This window comes from Apteryx rowi, unplaced genomic scaffold, assembly GCF_003343035.1.
Source record: "Apteryx rowi isolate R43461 unplaced genomic scaffold, aptRow1 scaffold_706, whole genome shotgun sequence".
NCBI lineage: Eukaryota > Metazoa > Chordata > Aves > Apterygiformes > Apterygidae > Apteryx > Apteryx rowi.
Genome location: NW_020450990.1, coordinates 271,284 through 286,270, shown reverse-complemented (window position 1 = coordinate 286,270; position 14,987 = coordinate 271,284). Strand labels below are relative to the sequence as shown.

At 42.1% G+C, this 14,987-nt stretch overlaps 1 protein-coding gene across 1 annotated transcript in view; it reads left to right on the top strand.

Annotated features, from left to right (window-relative positions):
• Positions 1-14,987, top strand: part of ACE2 (angiotensin I converting enzyme 2) — a 28,500-nt gene that overhangs the window by 11,081 nt on the left and 2,432 nt on the right. The window contains exons 7-15 of the mRNA XM_026087161.1: positions 887-984; positions 2,507-2,676; positions 3,784-4,010; positions 4,806-4,950; positions 6,537-6,635; positions 7,321-7,443; positions 7,802-7,974; positions 8,982-9,040; positions 14,001-14,101. Of these exons, the coding sequence (XP_025942946.1) occupies positions 887-984; positions 2,507-2,676; positions 3,784-4,010; positions 4,806-4,950; positions 6,537-6,635; positions 7,321-7,443; positions 7,802-7,974; positions 8,982-9,040; positions 14,001-14,101 (1,195 nt within the window). The remainder of the gene's footprint in view (positions 1-886; positions 985-2,506; positions 2,677-3,783; positions 4,011-4,805; positions 4,951-6,536; positions 6,636-7,320; positions 7,444-7,801; positions 7,975-8,981; positions 9,041-14,000; positions 14,102-14,987) is intronic.

Below are 14,987 nucleotides of genomic sequence, written 5' to 3'. Positions count from 1 at the left end.
TGAGAGAGCTGGGCCTGTTGAGCCTGGAGAAGAGAAGGCTGAGAGGAGATCTTATCAACGTGTACAAGTATCTGAAGGGAGGGTGTCGAGAGGATGGGACCAGACTCTTTTCAGTGGTGCCCAGTGACAGGACGCGAGGCAACGGGCACAAACTGAAACACAGGAAGTTCCATCTGAACATGAGGAAATACTTTTTCTCTGTGAGGGTGACAGAGCACTGGCACAGGTTTCCCAGAGAGGTTGTGGAGTCTCCTTCTCTGGAGCTGATCTCCAGAGGTCCCTTCCAACCTCAACATTTCTGTGATCCTGTGACACAGGTGCTTAGCAGCAGAGACAGGCAAAGAAGGCAGCTTTACAGATTCTCGTTGGAGTCTGGGGCACCCAAGCACAAAATTACAGTTCATCAGCACTTGGACTAGGACATTTCCCTCCCTTCTGCAGTGCTTTTCTTGCTAAGAAGTGAGAATTTCAGGCAGATTTTTTTACTAAATCCTGTTCTTAGCTCTGGCATTTCATGGCTGCTTTCAAAATATGCAACAGCAAGCTGCCATTACTGTAATATATGAGTACCCTAGCTCAATGACACAGAGTAACAGCATGGATGTTCAGTTTTGAACAGACCTTTAGAAAGGTGATCATTCCTGAAACTGTATCATACAAACACAGCTTATCTTGGGGAATTAAGGAATCTTTGATCTGACTCTGACCCATGGATGACTTCCCAGAGCTGCTCCCCTCCACTTCAAAGACATTTGGATCAGAACTGTTTAGGCATACAGAAATCCCTGTTTATGATATTACAGAACTTGCAGAATTGTCTGGTACTTTTGAATAATATAAAATCAATTATTTAAAGTATATCTAATGTTTCTCTCTTTTTTCCAAGGTGACATGTGGGGTAGATTTTGGACAAATCTCTATGGCTCGACTGTTCCCTATCCAGCCAAACCAAACATTGATGTAACTGATGCAATGGTTAAAAATGTAAGACGTGATGAAACCATTAGCTATATGCATTATGTAACAAATTTAGATGGTATAAAAACTGCACAGCATGTAAGCCACTTTCTAGAAAATCATAGCTGTCCTAAGGCAGTTAAAGAATTGCTTTCTGCATCCATTTTTGCCCTTCTCCTAAATCTTCATTCATTTTCCACTGTACTTTTTACCTTAACTGTTCATTCTTTCTTCTCCACCCTCTTTGGCTAATCTCAGCTCCAAGTCTATTTTTCTCAGAGACATCTATCCATTAAGAGATATATTGTGTATACATAAATATTTCAGGATTTATGGAGTTGGCTAGAATCAAATATGACCTTTGTCAGCCATTACCACAGTCAAATAGTTTGTCTGTCACAGGGTTTTTTTGCCTGTCTTGTTTATTTGAATACAACTAGGAAACTGCAATCCTGTCTGTTATCTTTTGATAACCGCATAGCACCGTAAGGTCTGTGTTTGAGATCTGTAGAGATAACAACCATGACAGTGCCTTTATCATATCTAGAATGTGGTCGAAGACAACTGGGTGTACATTTGCCTAAACTGTATTCCTTTTACAAAGCAGAACATGATCAATGGGATTTGGTTTCTAAAATGTGATGGTTTACCTAAAACCTACCCTCCATTCACGGGGAGGGCTTCAAATGTTATAGTAGCAGGAGAAGTAATAGCTAAATTTGACTCAAACAGTTTTCACAACTCTGTATTCATCTTATCCCTTTTCTACAGTTTTGATGCCCTTGTAGTCCTCAACTTCTATATACTGAAGCATCACTGTGAGGAAAGGAAGCATTACTTGCAGAGTTTCAGGGCAGACACCTGGATTCATCCTTGTTCATGGATGTGCCTAACGTAGGATTCTCATCCACATTAGCCATCTGGGCTTACTTTACAGTCAGCAGGTTCATGTCACCTAAATCTCTGCAAAAGCTCAGTCGAGTAAATGCAGAGCTCCTGCTATGTAGAATGAAAAAACCCTGCTGAATGACATTTGAAAATGCTCTGGACACTTACGTGTAATTCCAATCTGATAAGCACTCTTACAGATACATTTGCCAGGTTTTATTATTCTGACCCAGATCTCCTCTCACTCATTTGCTAGTAGTGCAACTCCCTCAAACAAGGTGTCCCTGACTGAAGTGGCTGAAGAGAGGATGGAATCCCAGATCTGATGTGTTATTGAGAGGAATACCTTTTTCTTCTTAACCATGTTATCTTTTACTTAGTGCTTCTGTGTTCTGGGTCAGGTGCTATCTGCTGACTGAGTGCAGAAACCTAGTTTATTTGTGGGGAAAAACTTAATTCCAGTTCCCAGTAGTATTTACAAAATTGCCAATGACAGACATTTACTTTCAATAGGTAAGATGTTGATTTGAAGTCATTGAAAGACAAATATGAAATCAACTGTACTGTTCTAAGCCTGTTGCCAGAATAAATCTGATTTAAGGAGTTGTGGGAACAGGCTCCTTACAGAAAAAATGGCTAATGGTGGCACTGTCTGTTTTAGAACTGGGATGCGATGAAAATATTCAAAGCCGCTGAGGCCTTCTTCACCTCCATTGGGCTCTACAATATGACTGAGGGCTTCTGGAATTACTCCATGCTCACAGAGCCAACTGATAACAGGAAGGTTGTTTGCCATCCTACAGCATGGGATATGGGGAAAAAGGACTACAGGTACTGCAATTACTATGACCCTTTCTTATACCATCTCCTAGAATATTCATATTTTTTAGTAAAGTTGTGCAGTGGCAAATTGCTGTTTTAAGTTAGTTTTTTTTTTTTCTTTTTTTCGTTTTGCTGGTTAATAAGAGAGGAATGGAAGACAAGAGAGCAGCACAGACCTTGTGGGATTGTAAACCCACAATACTGTGTAACTTCTGTGAAGATCTAAGGACTGTTCTCAAATTTAAGCAGAGAAGTGACTGTCATTTATATAAATTAGAGAAATAATGACTATGTTGTAGGGCTTTAAAATAAGCACAAATGCACATACTTGTTGATACCAGTGGGATTTGTGGAATCCTACACATTCTGCAACAGATCCCTAGACAGTAAGTGAAAAATCTCTTGAGAGCACACTTGCTATCTTTAGTAAATATATCAGAAGTAGTAGACAGATTTCCAGAGTTTTATGAAAAAAGAGTCAATTTAATATTTGGGATAGGAGAGGGACTGCAAGCTCCCACATGATGAAGTATCCTGGGACAAATTCTGTCCCTTCTTGCAATCCCTGCAGTTAATCAAGGGAAGAGGCTGATCCCCAGTAAATCCTTGGTTGAGAGCTGGAAGTGGTCAGCCTCACACCTCACACCTGAGCAATTTAGGGAAGGTGAAAGGAAACCATACTTGGAAAGGAAGAAATAATTTCCTTTATTGAATGGTTCCTGCATGAGGGTAAAATATCAGGAGTCACCAACATACAGTTTTTGACAGTACTATCTGCTTTTTAAGTCTGATAATGGATACTCGCTCCTATATGCACAGTGAGTTTATTTGCCAAGTTTCAGAGTGCATCTGCTTCTTACAAAACAGTGATACTCTCTTACTCCCAGCAAAATTTGAAGTGACTTAAAGCATTTTGCTGAGTTCCTCTCCAAGCCTCACTTGGAGGAGCTATACATCATGGTAGGAGGCGGGTGTTCAGATTTTGCTCAGAATGGGGGGGTATTAGCAAGGTCTCGAGGCTGTTYTGCCTACACAGTTACGGCAGGGGGTAGTTTGGGCAGCAGCCTGGCTGTGCCAGCCTCTCTCCAACTGCAGATGCTTTGTCCTGGAGCACAGGATCAAGATGTGCACCAAAGTGACTATGGACAACTTCCTGACGGCGCATCATGAGATGGGCCACATAGAGTACGACATGGCATACTCTGCCCTGCCTTACCTGCTGAGAAGCGGGGCGAACGAGGGATTCCACGAAGCTGTCGGTGAAATCATGTCACTCTCTGCAGCTACACCTCAGCATTTGAAATCTCTTGGCCTCTTAGAGCCAACTTTCCAAGAGGATGCAGGTAAATAAACCCATAAATATTATATGTTAAAATACAAACACTCACTGTATTTTGTGTCAGTGTAAAGCTGAGTAAGCAATTTAGAGACTTTTGAAAATTCTACCTCACTGACTTATCAGAAATAATACTTCCTTCCCAAATCACATCACAAAGTGAGGAACATTAATTTGTAATGCAGCTGCATAATATATAAACAAATTGCTAGCTCTTCACTACCTTCGGAATGGAACGATTCATTGCAAAAGCTTCATAGTTCACTTAGATGAGCCTCAAATAGTCTTCATTTTCTTTTACATAAAGCCACATGTACCTTTCTCTACCAAGGAATGTATTTAGCAGTTCAAATGAGAGCAAAGCCTTAAGATTTACATCTCTCATTTATGTGGATAATGAGTAGGCAACATAGGTGACATAAGCTCTCATTATAACGCAATTTGTTTGGCTTCTCTGAGTGTGTCCATCGTTATAATGTAATACACCAAAAATTTCAGTACAAAATTTCCCAGACTCTGGACTGGAGGAAAATGAAGCTTAAATGCCAAAGGGATAGATTATTTAACAGGTAGAATTGGATGCAAAAAAAAAAAAAAAGAGAGAGCTAACAAAATTATATACAATACTTCARTGATATTTTCTCCTTTTTTTCACTGGTATTCTTCTTTCCATTTTTTTCCTTAGTGAAAACCCATAAATTCAACTGAATGTAAGCATTAGCTGTAAAAGGAAGCAACTTTAGCTCTCTAATCATATACTAATTGCTACCATAACCATTACCTTAACTGCTTCTGTCTTCAGAAACTGAAATCAACTTTCTGCTCAAGCAAGCACTAACGATTGTTGGAACAATGCCTTTTACCTACATGCTGGAGAAGTGGAGGTGGATGGTGTTTAACGGTAATATTACAAAGCAGGAATGGATGAAGCGGTGGTGGGAGATGAAGTAAGTTTGAGAAACGAGGAKCATTTTTGCAGATGATCCTGAAAACCCTTCCTTTCCTAGTTACTCAACATACTGAGGTGCCTGCTCCCCCAGTGCAGGGTCTGTGTCTCAGGGTGTGTCTACAAAGCACAATATAGTGCCAGTGTGGTGCAGGCAAGGTCTCAGAAGCAGTATATCCACATGAGCGCTGTGTTCAGCCTTGGATAACTTACCTTGCTTCTCAGCAGACTTCAGTCCTCACTTCAAATTTCAGCTTCTCCAATGAAGACAGCCTGTGGTTTTTGCATTCAGGTCTCAAGATCAATACTGCTATCCTCCCCGACTCATGCCCCAAGACATCTCAGTAGCTTAATTACAGCCATTCCTTAGGTCCCATCAGGCATATGGTCTGGTTTGTTCTTCACCTCTTAAAGGACAGGTGGAAAGTGAAGTTCATCACACTTGCCAGCCTAAGAAACATAGTTTTAGATCAAATAAATAGCTGTACGTGTTTCTCTGCTTCAGTTTTTCTCACCATTTTAGAGTATTTTTGAATGTAAGTTGTCTGAAAGAATCCAGACTGCTTCTTTCCTCCCTTTTACATTGATATTCCTATAGGCCAGGCTTTTTTCTGCTTCTGGTCTTTTCTAGCTACCACCTTTCTCGTTCAAGAAAATACAGTTCCCTTGGCAAATAACATCCAGAGGTCCTTTTTCAGATGATTTCCGCCAGCTAATCTATTTTCAGCTTCCTGGAGTTCAGAGTTAAAAAACAATTTGCTTTGGATGGGAGGCTGCCATTCCCTGGCAGCTTAACATGGAAGCAAAAAAACACAAAGAAACCAAACAAGCCCCGCACTGAAAATGGAGCCTCCATCAGCAAACAAAATCTGTAATAAAACCTGATATAAAGAAGTGTCCTGAATCACTGTAAAAATCAGTCAGCTTCCATTTATTGAAAAGTAGCAGAGATGTCAGAAATAGAGAATGACAAGCTGTTCAGGGAAGCTTACCGCATCTGTTATAGTGGCACTGCAAAGCTCTCTGCTGGACTAAGATGTTGTCGTACAGGTTTATGGACAAAATTTTTCCATGTAAGCTTATTACCACTCTCAGAAATTGGGGCATGTGTTTGTTTGCATAGTACTGTTCAGGAGACAAGCTCTTGGGAGAGGAAAAAAAATGAAACCTCATCCCCAGCCCAGTGATACAGCAGATCATACACCTTTTGGTTCATCTAATCCCTGCCTGCAGTTACCCAGCACACAAACACTAACGTTATTCTCTGACCTTGGGATGGCCCAAGGCAGGTATGTGAAGCTCATGTCTTGTAGGATATTTCACACCACCAATTACTCCCTGCACACCTTGCTATAATACAAATCCTTTCTTTGTGCTATCGGTTTCAACACAGCTTCTTCTCTGTGATCTCCAGCTGTGGATCAGTACTCATTTAGGGTTACTGAGAGCTGTCTTTATTTTTTCAGTTGGAAGTGAAAGAGGTGCCCATACACATCAGACTTCATAGAGGAAAAGCAAAGTCAGATGATTTCTTTTCTCATTAACTATTAACGAAAATCCTGTGTTTTTTCCTTCCTCCATCACCAGGAGAGAAATAGTTGGCGTGGTCGAACCAGTCCCTCATGACGAAACCTATTGTGACCCTGCAGCACTCTTTCATGTGGCCAATGATTACTCCTTCATAAGGTAGCATCATCCTTGCTCAATGTTTAATTATGACTTACACTTTTGGGTACAGAAGAAGCACTGACTACCTAAAACACCGACTGGAGAATCTTAGGACGCAATCTTATTTTGTTTAAAGTCCTGACTGAAGGCCATGGATTTCAGTGGAAGTTTTCCTATGGACATCTGGGGCTCCTCTATAGCAATCCCTGAGCAGCTGGGAGGCTGCTAAGCTTCTTGTTGAGCAAAGAAATTTTCTACTGTCATCAAACTAGTGGGAGGACATCTGTTACCTGTATGAGGTTGCTACCTCAAGGGGAGACAACATGCACCATACCACTGTCATGTGGGCCACGCACATGCAGCCCTTAAGCAACTGACTCTGGAGGTGCCTCCACGTCCCAGCCACTTTGTCCTAGTGGTCTCCACCGGCGTGGAGAGCTGGGCCGTAACAACCTCATTCACTCCTGATTTATGTGGCAGCAAACAGATTTTTGGCTCTTCTGCTGCATTTGAGCTTGGCATTTTGTTAAAACTAAGTTAGTGCAGCCTGTAAATAGCAGCTGGTCTCCCACCCTGATGTGTAGTTTCCCAAGGAGAAATGCTAACTGATATAGCAAAGCTTTCCAAAGGTCAAGGGCTTGGGGTTTTCCCCGACAGATAACTAACAAAACATGTAATTTTGTTCTCCTTGCCTTTCCTTTAGATACTACACCCGGACCATTTATCAGTTCCAGTTTCAGGAAGCACTTTGCAAGGCAGCTAAACATACTGGCCCTCTTCACACATGTGACATTACCAATTCCACAGCAGCTGGTCAGAATTTGAGGTAACAAAGCAGATTTCTTATAAATCAGGGTATAACAAAGCCTTCTTCATCCTTGAAAGCTACTGGAGTCAATGAGGTTACACTGAGAATGAACTTGTCTTGAAACCATATTTTTTGGCTTGAAAGCATGTATTGTCTCAGGTTTTTTGGCAAGATGACTAAATTGATATCATCTGAGGATCTAGCCATTAAAGGTTAATCTCCTGTTAATGAGAAAATAATTTTTTTTTAAATAAGAATGATGGGACGAAGGAGGGAATTCAGAAGCAAAAAGTCTTTTGATACTGATTACAGATTATTTTGCTATTGTCTAGATGGAACACGCAAATAACATAAATTATCTCTCCTTCCTACACAGACAAATGCTTGAATTAGGCAGATCGAAGCCCTGGACTCAAGCACTAGAAAACATAACAGGAGAGAAGTATATGAATGCAACGCCCTTGCTCCACTACTTCGAACCTTTATTTAATTGGCTGCAAAAAAACAATTCTGGCAGACCTGTTGGTTGGAATACAGCTTGGACTCCATGTATGTACTGTTTGTAGGTGAATTAAAAATGCCTGTTAGTCCTTACAACTCTTGACTAGCAAAGTCACCTTCTCTTGCAGCTATTAAAGTCTCTTCTCTGTAGGAAAACAGGGGTAAGGGAAATGCACACTCAGCAGTAAGTTTTACTCCTAGGCATGCAAACTGGCTTCCTCACGGCCAAAGCTGGAGAAGTCAGCATGCATGGGATTTGTCACAGCCTCACCCAATTTTCAGAAATTAAGTTTCTTTTTTCTGCAGCGGTAGCACTAAAAACGTGGGACAGATATGCAGAAGGAAGAAAGACTGGAGGCTTGGACTTGTAAGGCACTAATCACTTTAGCTATGTCAGCATGACACTTGCCTGAGACTGGCGTGCCTGTTCTGGAGACACCAGCTTCATGTAGGTGCCACATAGCCTGTGAGCCAGAGGGATTGCCAGAGCTGGGGGGAGCAGGAGCAAACCAGTATCGGAAAATTAGTGCTATTTCATTTGTTCTCATTTGCTATTCAAAGAAAGGAGCTCAAGGGGAGGAAAAGGAGGAGGCAGGGGAAAAATGCATTTTTGAGCCTATTAGATGACAGGGGGTGTTGAACCACACAAGTTATATACCCATGGTCACTGTTAGTACTGGAAAGTGCAGTAAATCTTGTGTTGCTGTGTCTGAATCTAATGGTGAGGTCCACCTGGCCAGACACCAGCATCTACATCTGAGCTGTTCTTTCTCCATGGAGGGAAAGAGGCATTTCCTTCAGGAGATGTCTAAAGGCCAGAGGACTGTGATCTAGATGTGCTCTTTCTTTCTTTCTGTCAACTCCAAAGCAAGACTTGGTTGCCTGATGGCTCAGATGTAGATGTTTACAGTAGGGATGGCTGAAGTGAAGCAAGATAAATTCCACCCAGCCAGCCCAGGGAAAGCAGGTGAAGAAAATCTGGCTGCCCCAGTGTTACCCAGGGACTAACTTTGTCACTGCAGTTCTGATATGGCCCTTGCTTCTCTTTAAAACAGATTCTGACAATGCCATCAAAGTACGCATCAGCCTGAAAGCAGCACTGGGGGACCAGGCGGTAAGTACGTTTGCACTGTGACAGTCTGTGTATCGCTCGAGCAATAGAGACATTATATGAATGGCTCTTGGAAAATAAGGCAAGGTATAGCTGAGTTTTGTGTCTGAGGAGTGGCATCAACTAAGATGAAGCATTATCACATAAAAGATGTCTTGTCTAAGCTCGTGGTCAAGACTCCCTTTACAGTTAGTGGACAGACCTCTCCAGTGGGTCATCTGATCCATTTTAAGAAAGATGGCTTAAACAGATGAGCTGAGTTATTCTGTGGAGGTGCCTATCACTTTTCATCTGCTACTGGACAAACCTAGAGGTATGGCTTGGGGGGGCCTGTGTACCTGAAAAGTACTATATTTTGCCCATCTGTACTGATGTATCTAAACGAAAGATGAAGCCTTTACCCACACATTTTTTCCTAATTTTCATCATCATGGCTATGGTGGCTGCCTTCAGAAGTCACTGTTAGAGTAGATGCTTCACATTTAAATGTGGAGTTAAAACAGAGGGGTTGAATCCCACCCCATATTCTCAAATGCTCTTGGTTTCACATTGAAACACTTCTGTCAGCATTCTTTTGTAGGTGTTTGTTTGCTTATTTGCTGTAATCTTTCCCAGCCCAGATAAATTCTGCTCTCTCTCTGCAATCCAAGCCTTATGCAGAGATATCTTTATTATTCAGATTGTGGGGGGCAGTGCAGTAAACGCTGTGCTGCTTCAATTTCAGATGAAAAGATGGGCTTTCGTTCCCAAGAGCTTGTGTACTTYCCCCAATTATGCCAGCTGGCCCAATAAAATATATTACAGCTACCCACAAAACTCATCAAGGCAAAAGAAGGCTTTTAAGATTTTAAACAGAGCATTGACTTAGCCCATCTGTTTAACCCAGACACTTGGTTAAAAATTTGCTCATTATTCTAGCTGTGTCTCTTTATGCTAATCTCACGGAGGCAGCATAGAAGGCTTAAGAGCAGACACTTTGTTCCTGTTAATAGTTGTTTTCACCTTGCAGAACATCAGTAATTTTCCAAGAATGAGTATGTCATCAGGCAGGTCATTTAGATCTGTGTGTAGAAGCCTATTGGACTATCAAGGACATGATACTATGGGCTTATTTTTCATATGAATTGATTCTCTCAATTCTATCACTCTCTCCCATGCAAGCCCTAGTGGCGTGTTATTGCTTTCTAGACCGCTGAGTCGAGTTAGATACAATTCAAAACTGATATCAACAGCAGGGAAAGGTTCCATATTACAACACATTTATTAGTCATTATGGTTAATGTTTAGCTTAATRCCATTTTTATGCCTGCCTTTTGCCATCATAGTCTTTTGTTGAGCAACTGTAAAACAATCTCATACAGATTACTTAATTTGAATTATTTTATGGGCAATAGGTTCCTAAACTTTGAAGCGGAAGCCATGCATTTTCCTCTCAAAACCAGTCCACACCTCCAAAYTGCAAGGAACCTTTTCCATTCTGTGGCTCTCTCCCTTGCTACCAATTTTTCTTAAGCTGAGCTCCCAGGGACATGATTCTGAATTGCTGGTATGCCAGCAGCGCATAATGGTACATGCACAAATTGGCATAGAGAAAAGGTGGGGAAATCCTCAGGCAGGACTCTCAGCTTGGGTACACAGAGATATGTTTTGGCTGCTTTATCTGCTCACAGCGCACAAAAGCCATGAATCCAGTGCAACTGTTTGTTTAAGGTGTATTTAGAGTTGCTTTGCATGATTAGAACAGCAGAAAGCATTCTGAGTATGCCAGCAAATCTTTTCTTATATCTGCTCTTCAGCATTGGTTAGACTGGAAAGGGGAAATCACCCCTCTTATTCAGAGAGGGAGCTTCATTTGGAGGGGCTGCTGCAGCTCACGCAGGCAGGCTGGAGCTAGCTCTCAGCTGCATGCCTTGGATATTAGCAGCAGGGTAATTTCAACAGCACAAAGTTCTGGCAAATTAAGCACCAGGATTCATGGGCGGGCTTGTGCCAGCTGTGCTGGAGCATGCTCTGCCGCAATTACCCTGCTAGTCGTTCTCAGGCTGACGAGATTAAAGCTGCAGCCTTATTTCTGGCTGTTACACAGGCATATGATCACCAGCTGACGAGGCTGAAACACCCACAGCTTTGCTCCAGCTGGGTCTTTGTGAAAGTGCCCTCCTAAAGGCAAGTGTTAAAAGACCCCTAGCGAACCCCTTAGTGTCTACCTTGTTTAAAATAAAGGGTTGCAGGAAGGGAAATCCCTTCGGCGCCATTTGAAAATGGGAACCCTTTGCAAACATTAACTCACAAAATCCCCACTAGGTCAATGTCATGTGTGTGATCACGTTGTAAAAGGCTGGCACACGAGGTGTTTGGGAATGGAGAGCAGTCAAACTTCGGGCATTTGGATGTATTTTAAAATGGAAAATCTTTTTAGAATTAGAGGCCAGACTTGCACCATCTTTCAAGTTACACATGGGATCTTGGTGGGAACATGCTGCAACAGAGCACAGCCACTCAGCAAAGTTCATTTCACTCTGAAAGCAAAGCAGCCTCTGTGACAACTACCACCAAGTTAGATTTTGGAGATGCCTAGGGAAAGCATGTGGGTACTCATTACTCAAATACAGATCGGAAGCCAGCCAGGTACTTCCCATCCACACTTCTATTACGCCCAGTAACATTGTTTATAAAGATGCTTGAGAGGCACACTGGCAATTAAAATGCATTACACTTAAAAAGACAAAATATATGCTACGCAAACAAAGAAATGATTAAAGAGACAATGGAGCTGCTAAATACAGAAAACAGCAGTTGAAGAATCAAACTCAGTTACCTGCTGGTAAAAAAAAAAATGCCCTCCAGAGCCTAAAGGCATTGGGGATAAGTGAAAAATTGGAAAAACCCCTCAATTGCATAATAGGCTATGATGGTGAACACTGCCAGCTGCYGGAGAAAATAGTGGTAACGCTCAAAAGTGCTTCAGCACAGGGCTTTGTCTGACATCTGTTAAGCAAAACAAAGCACAGTGCATTTGCCAGGGCAAAGCAGACTTACAGCTTTAATCTTCGCTAATGGGAAAAGCCGGACCTGGCACAGTCCCTGGCCTCTGGGACCAGAGTGGGGGGCTGTCAGCTAGGAGAGATGCTGAGTCACCTGCCCACTCTCTGGGGGCCTGACCCAACACAGACTGGCAAAAATGGCTTCATTTTATTCTTTCCTCCTGTGTATTTCTGTATCTTCATTTTACACCGGTCTCACTAGGATGACAGAGTTGAAAAATGTAGCTGGATTTTTATAACAGCGATTACAACAGAGTTGTCTTCTGCCACACCTACCAGAATGGTACCTGAGAAAGTCAGAAACCATGTAAAACTATTACCAGCAAGAACATTTACAGGCATTCCTGCTAAAGAACCATAAATGCAATCAAATCTAGGCCCTCAGGGGATAAAAAAAATGACTACAGAGTTCAGAAAGGAGTTTTCCCTCTGTGCACACACAATGTTACACAATGGGCTAGGGTGCATTATCAGCTCCTGCAGTGGTTTTTGCACCCCGTACAGCTTTCCCTACCGTCCCCAGAGAAGCTGTTTTTGATTTTTGTGTTCCACTGTAGATGACTGTGGACTCATAAGGCAGGCCACTATGAACTTGCACAGATACAGTTCATTTTTTATATCGCCTGTCCAGGGAAAAACAACAAACACATGCCTACAGCAGAAATACTGATACAAGGAGCTCTAATCCAAAAAAACAAACCAAAACACAAATAAAACAAAAATCCTAACTCCTCAAGCAAACGAATGAGCCATCTTTTTGCACAAAACCAGTTCCCCCAAGGAAGTTTCTCCTCCCATAAAGGACAGGTCTACAAATAAAATTATGTAATTTTAAACAATATCTAAATTACAAAATCTTTAGACTTCAAACAAAAGGTACAATAATTAGTAGGAATAATGCCTGAGTAGAAATCCCCTAAGAATGATGATTTGACCTCGGGATCAGCTTTCCATTTTTTGAACAAAGCAGACCCCTTTCAAACTATACAAGCTCTTGTACTGAAGTGGGATAACTACTCCTAATGCCTTTTATGTGATTCTCTGCAGCTGCCAGCCAAGCTGACAAAAAGCTTGCTCTGATGAAAGCCCCAAAAGTCAGAGCCTTGAATAAGTGAAAACAACTGTGGGTACTGCAGCCTCTGCAGTGCCAGGAACAGGAGCTGGCTGCTGGGGCTGTTCTGGGGTACCTCCTCCAGCAGCAGCAGGAGCAGCAGCAGCAGCTCCATCCTTTTGCCCCCGCAGAAGTGGCTGCTCCCTGGGGCAGGTGGGCAACTTCACACCCAGACACCCCCAGGCAGAAGTAGCTGCTGGGCCTCACACCCGCTGGCTTTAAGGGATTTCCCTGTCTTTGTCTCAGTGCTTCCTGCCCCGGCTGGTGGCTGGAGGTCACCAGCTTTGCAGCAGCAGTGGCGGAAGCAGCTGTGTGCCAGCATGGTGGCTTTCCTGGCTCACGGCCTGAGCTATCAGCTCATRCTGCTGCTGAATTTCAAAATATGGGCACTGTTATCATGGTGACCACTTTATTATCCTCTCTTTAAAGCTCAGACCATGATTTGCAGCGAGTGTGACAGGGCAAGTATTGCTTCTGCTGCCTCTGCTGTGTGCCAGGTAGGGAGATGGGCTGGGACTGAGCATCTTCAGCAGCCCCACTTAAAGACACCAGACAGTGCGGAGGGCCACAAAATGCACTGCCTGGCACTGGGAGTGGCTGCTTGGTTTTCCTCCTGCAGAGCTCCCAGCCTAAWGGACCTAAAAGCCTTCAGGAGGTTCCTGAAGCACTATCAGAGCACAAATAAATAATACTGAAGTACATGCCAAGCATTGGAATTACTATTTCTTTTAAGAATGATTTCTTAGTGTCAGCTAATTTGCCGTATAGTTATTATCTCTGATGGAAATATCTTGTGCTGTTTTTGCAGTATGACTGGGATACAAGTGAGCTCTTCTTATTCAAGTCATCTATTGCCTATGCTATGAGAAAATATTTCTCAGAGGTGAAGCATGAAGAAGTTGACTTCCAGTGAGTTGCTTGCTTARCTATTGTTTCTGGTTCACTAGCAATGTGAGCTGGTGGAATTAAGTGTGTCTTCTGTTAAGTGTAGCAGGGATGGTGATAACAAACAATGTCAAACATTGGCTGGTTGCAAAAGGTAGGGTGCCAGGTTCGTTACATGTTGTCTTTTTTCTTTGTTAACAAGTCTGAAGTTTAGGAATAGCTGTGCCGAAGTTACGAAACTCCAGCATACCCAGAAGGCTTTGTCTCCTTCTACTTAGCAGTGGTGAAATTAAGCCTAGAGAATTTCTGCTGATATCTACATGGGAATATCAGGGAAGATGCATCAGTTAGAAGTAAAAGTTCTAATAGTGTACACGTATGATACTGAATATCTAAGGGGTTTTAGGCCCTGGAAAGATGAACTAGTTGATCATCACACACTGAAATTCCATGCAGGCAAACTAATCTTATCTAAGTTTACTTGCAAACATAAAATCTATCAAACAAAATTGATTTTAGTATGAAAAAATACCATTTTTGTTAGGTCTCTTGGATAATTTTCAGAAGCTATCTTCTTAAACTATGTGATACTGCTTTATAGAACATCTATCATGTAATGTCTAGGATCTATTCCCAGCAGAACAAAAGGAAGAAGGATTATTTTTTCACTAGATATCTCATACATTATGTCATACATGACCCCGCTCCAAACACTCARAAGGGAATTCCTCTGTCCCATAGCGGATTATGTGCCTTGGAAAGTTTTGCCAAGGATTGTCYTAGATATGGGGTAGATGCTCTCTATTTAAAATTACTTATCAGCACATACAAAAAAGAAATTCTGATAGGAAAATTGATCTTATTTCCAAACTGAGTTCACAAAAAACATCCGCTCAGTACAAAGTATCCC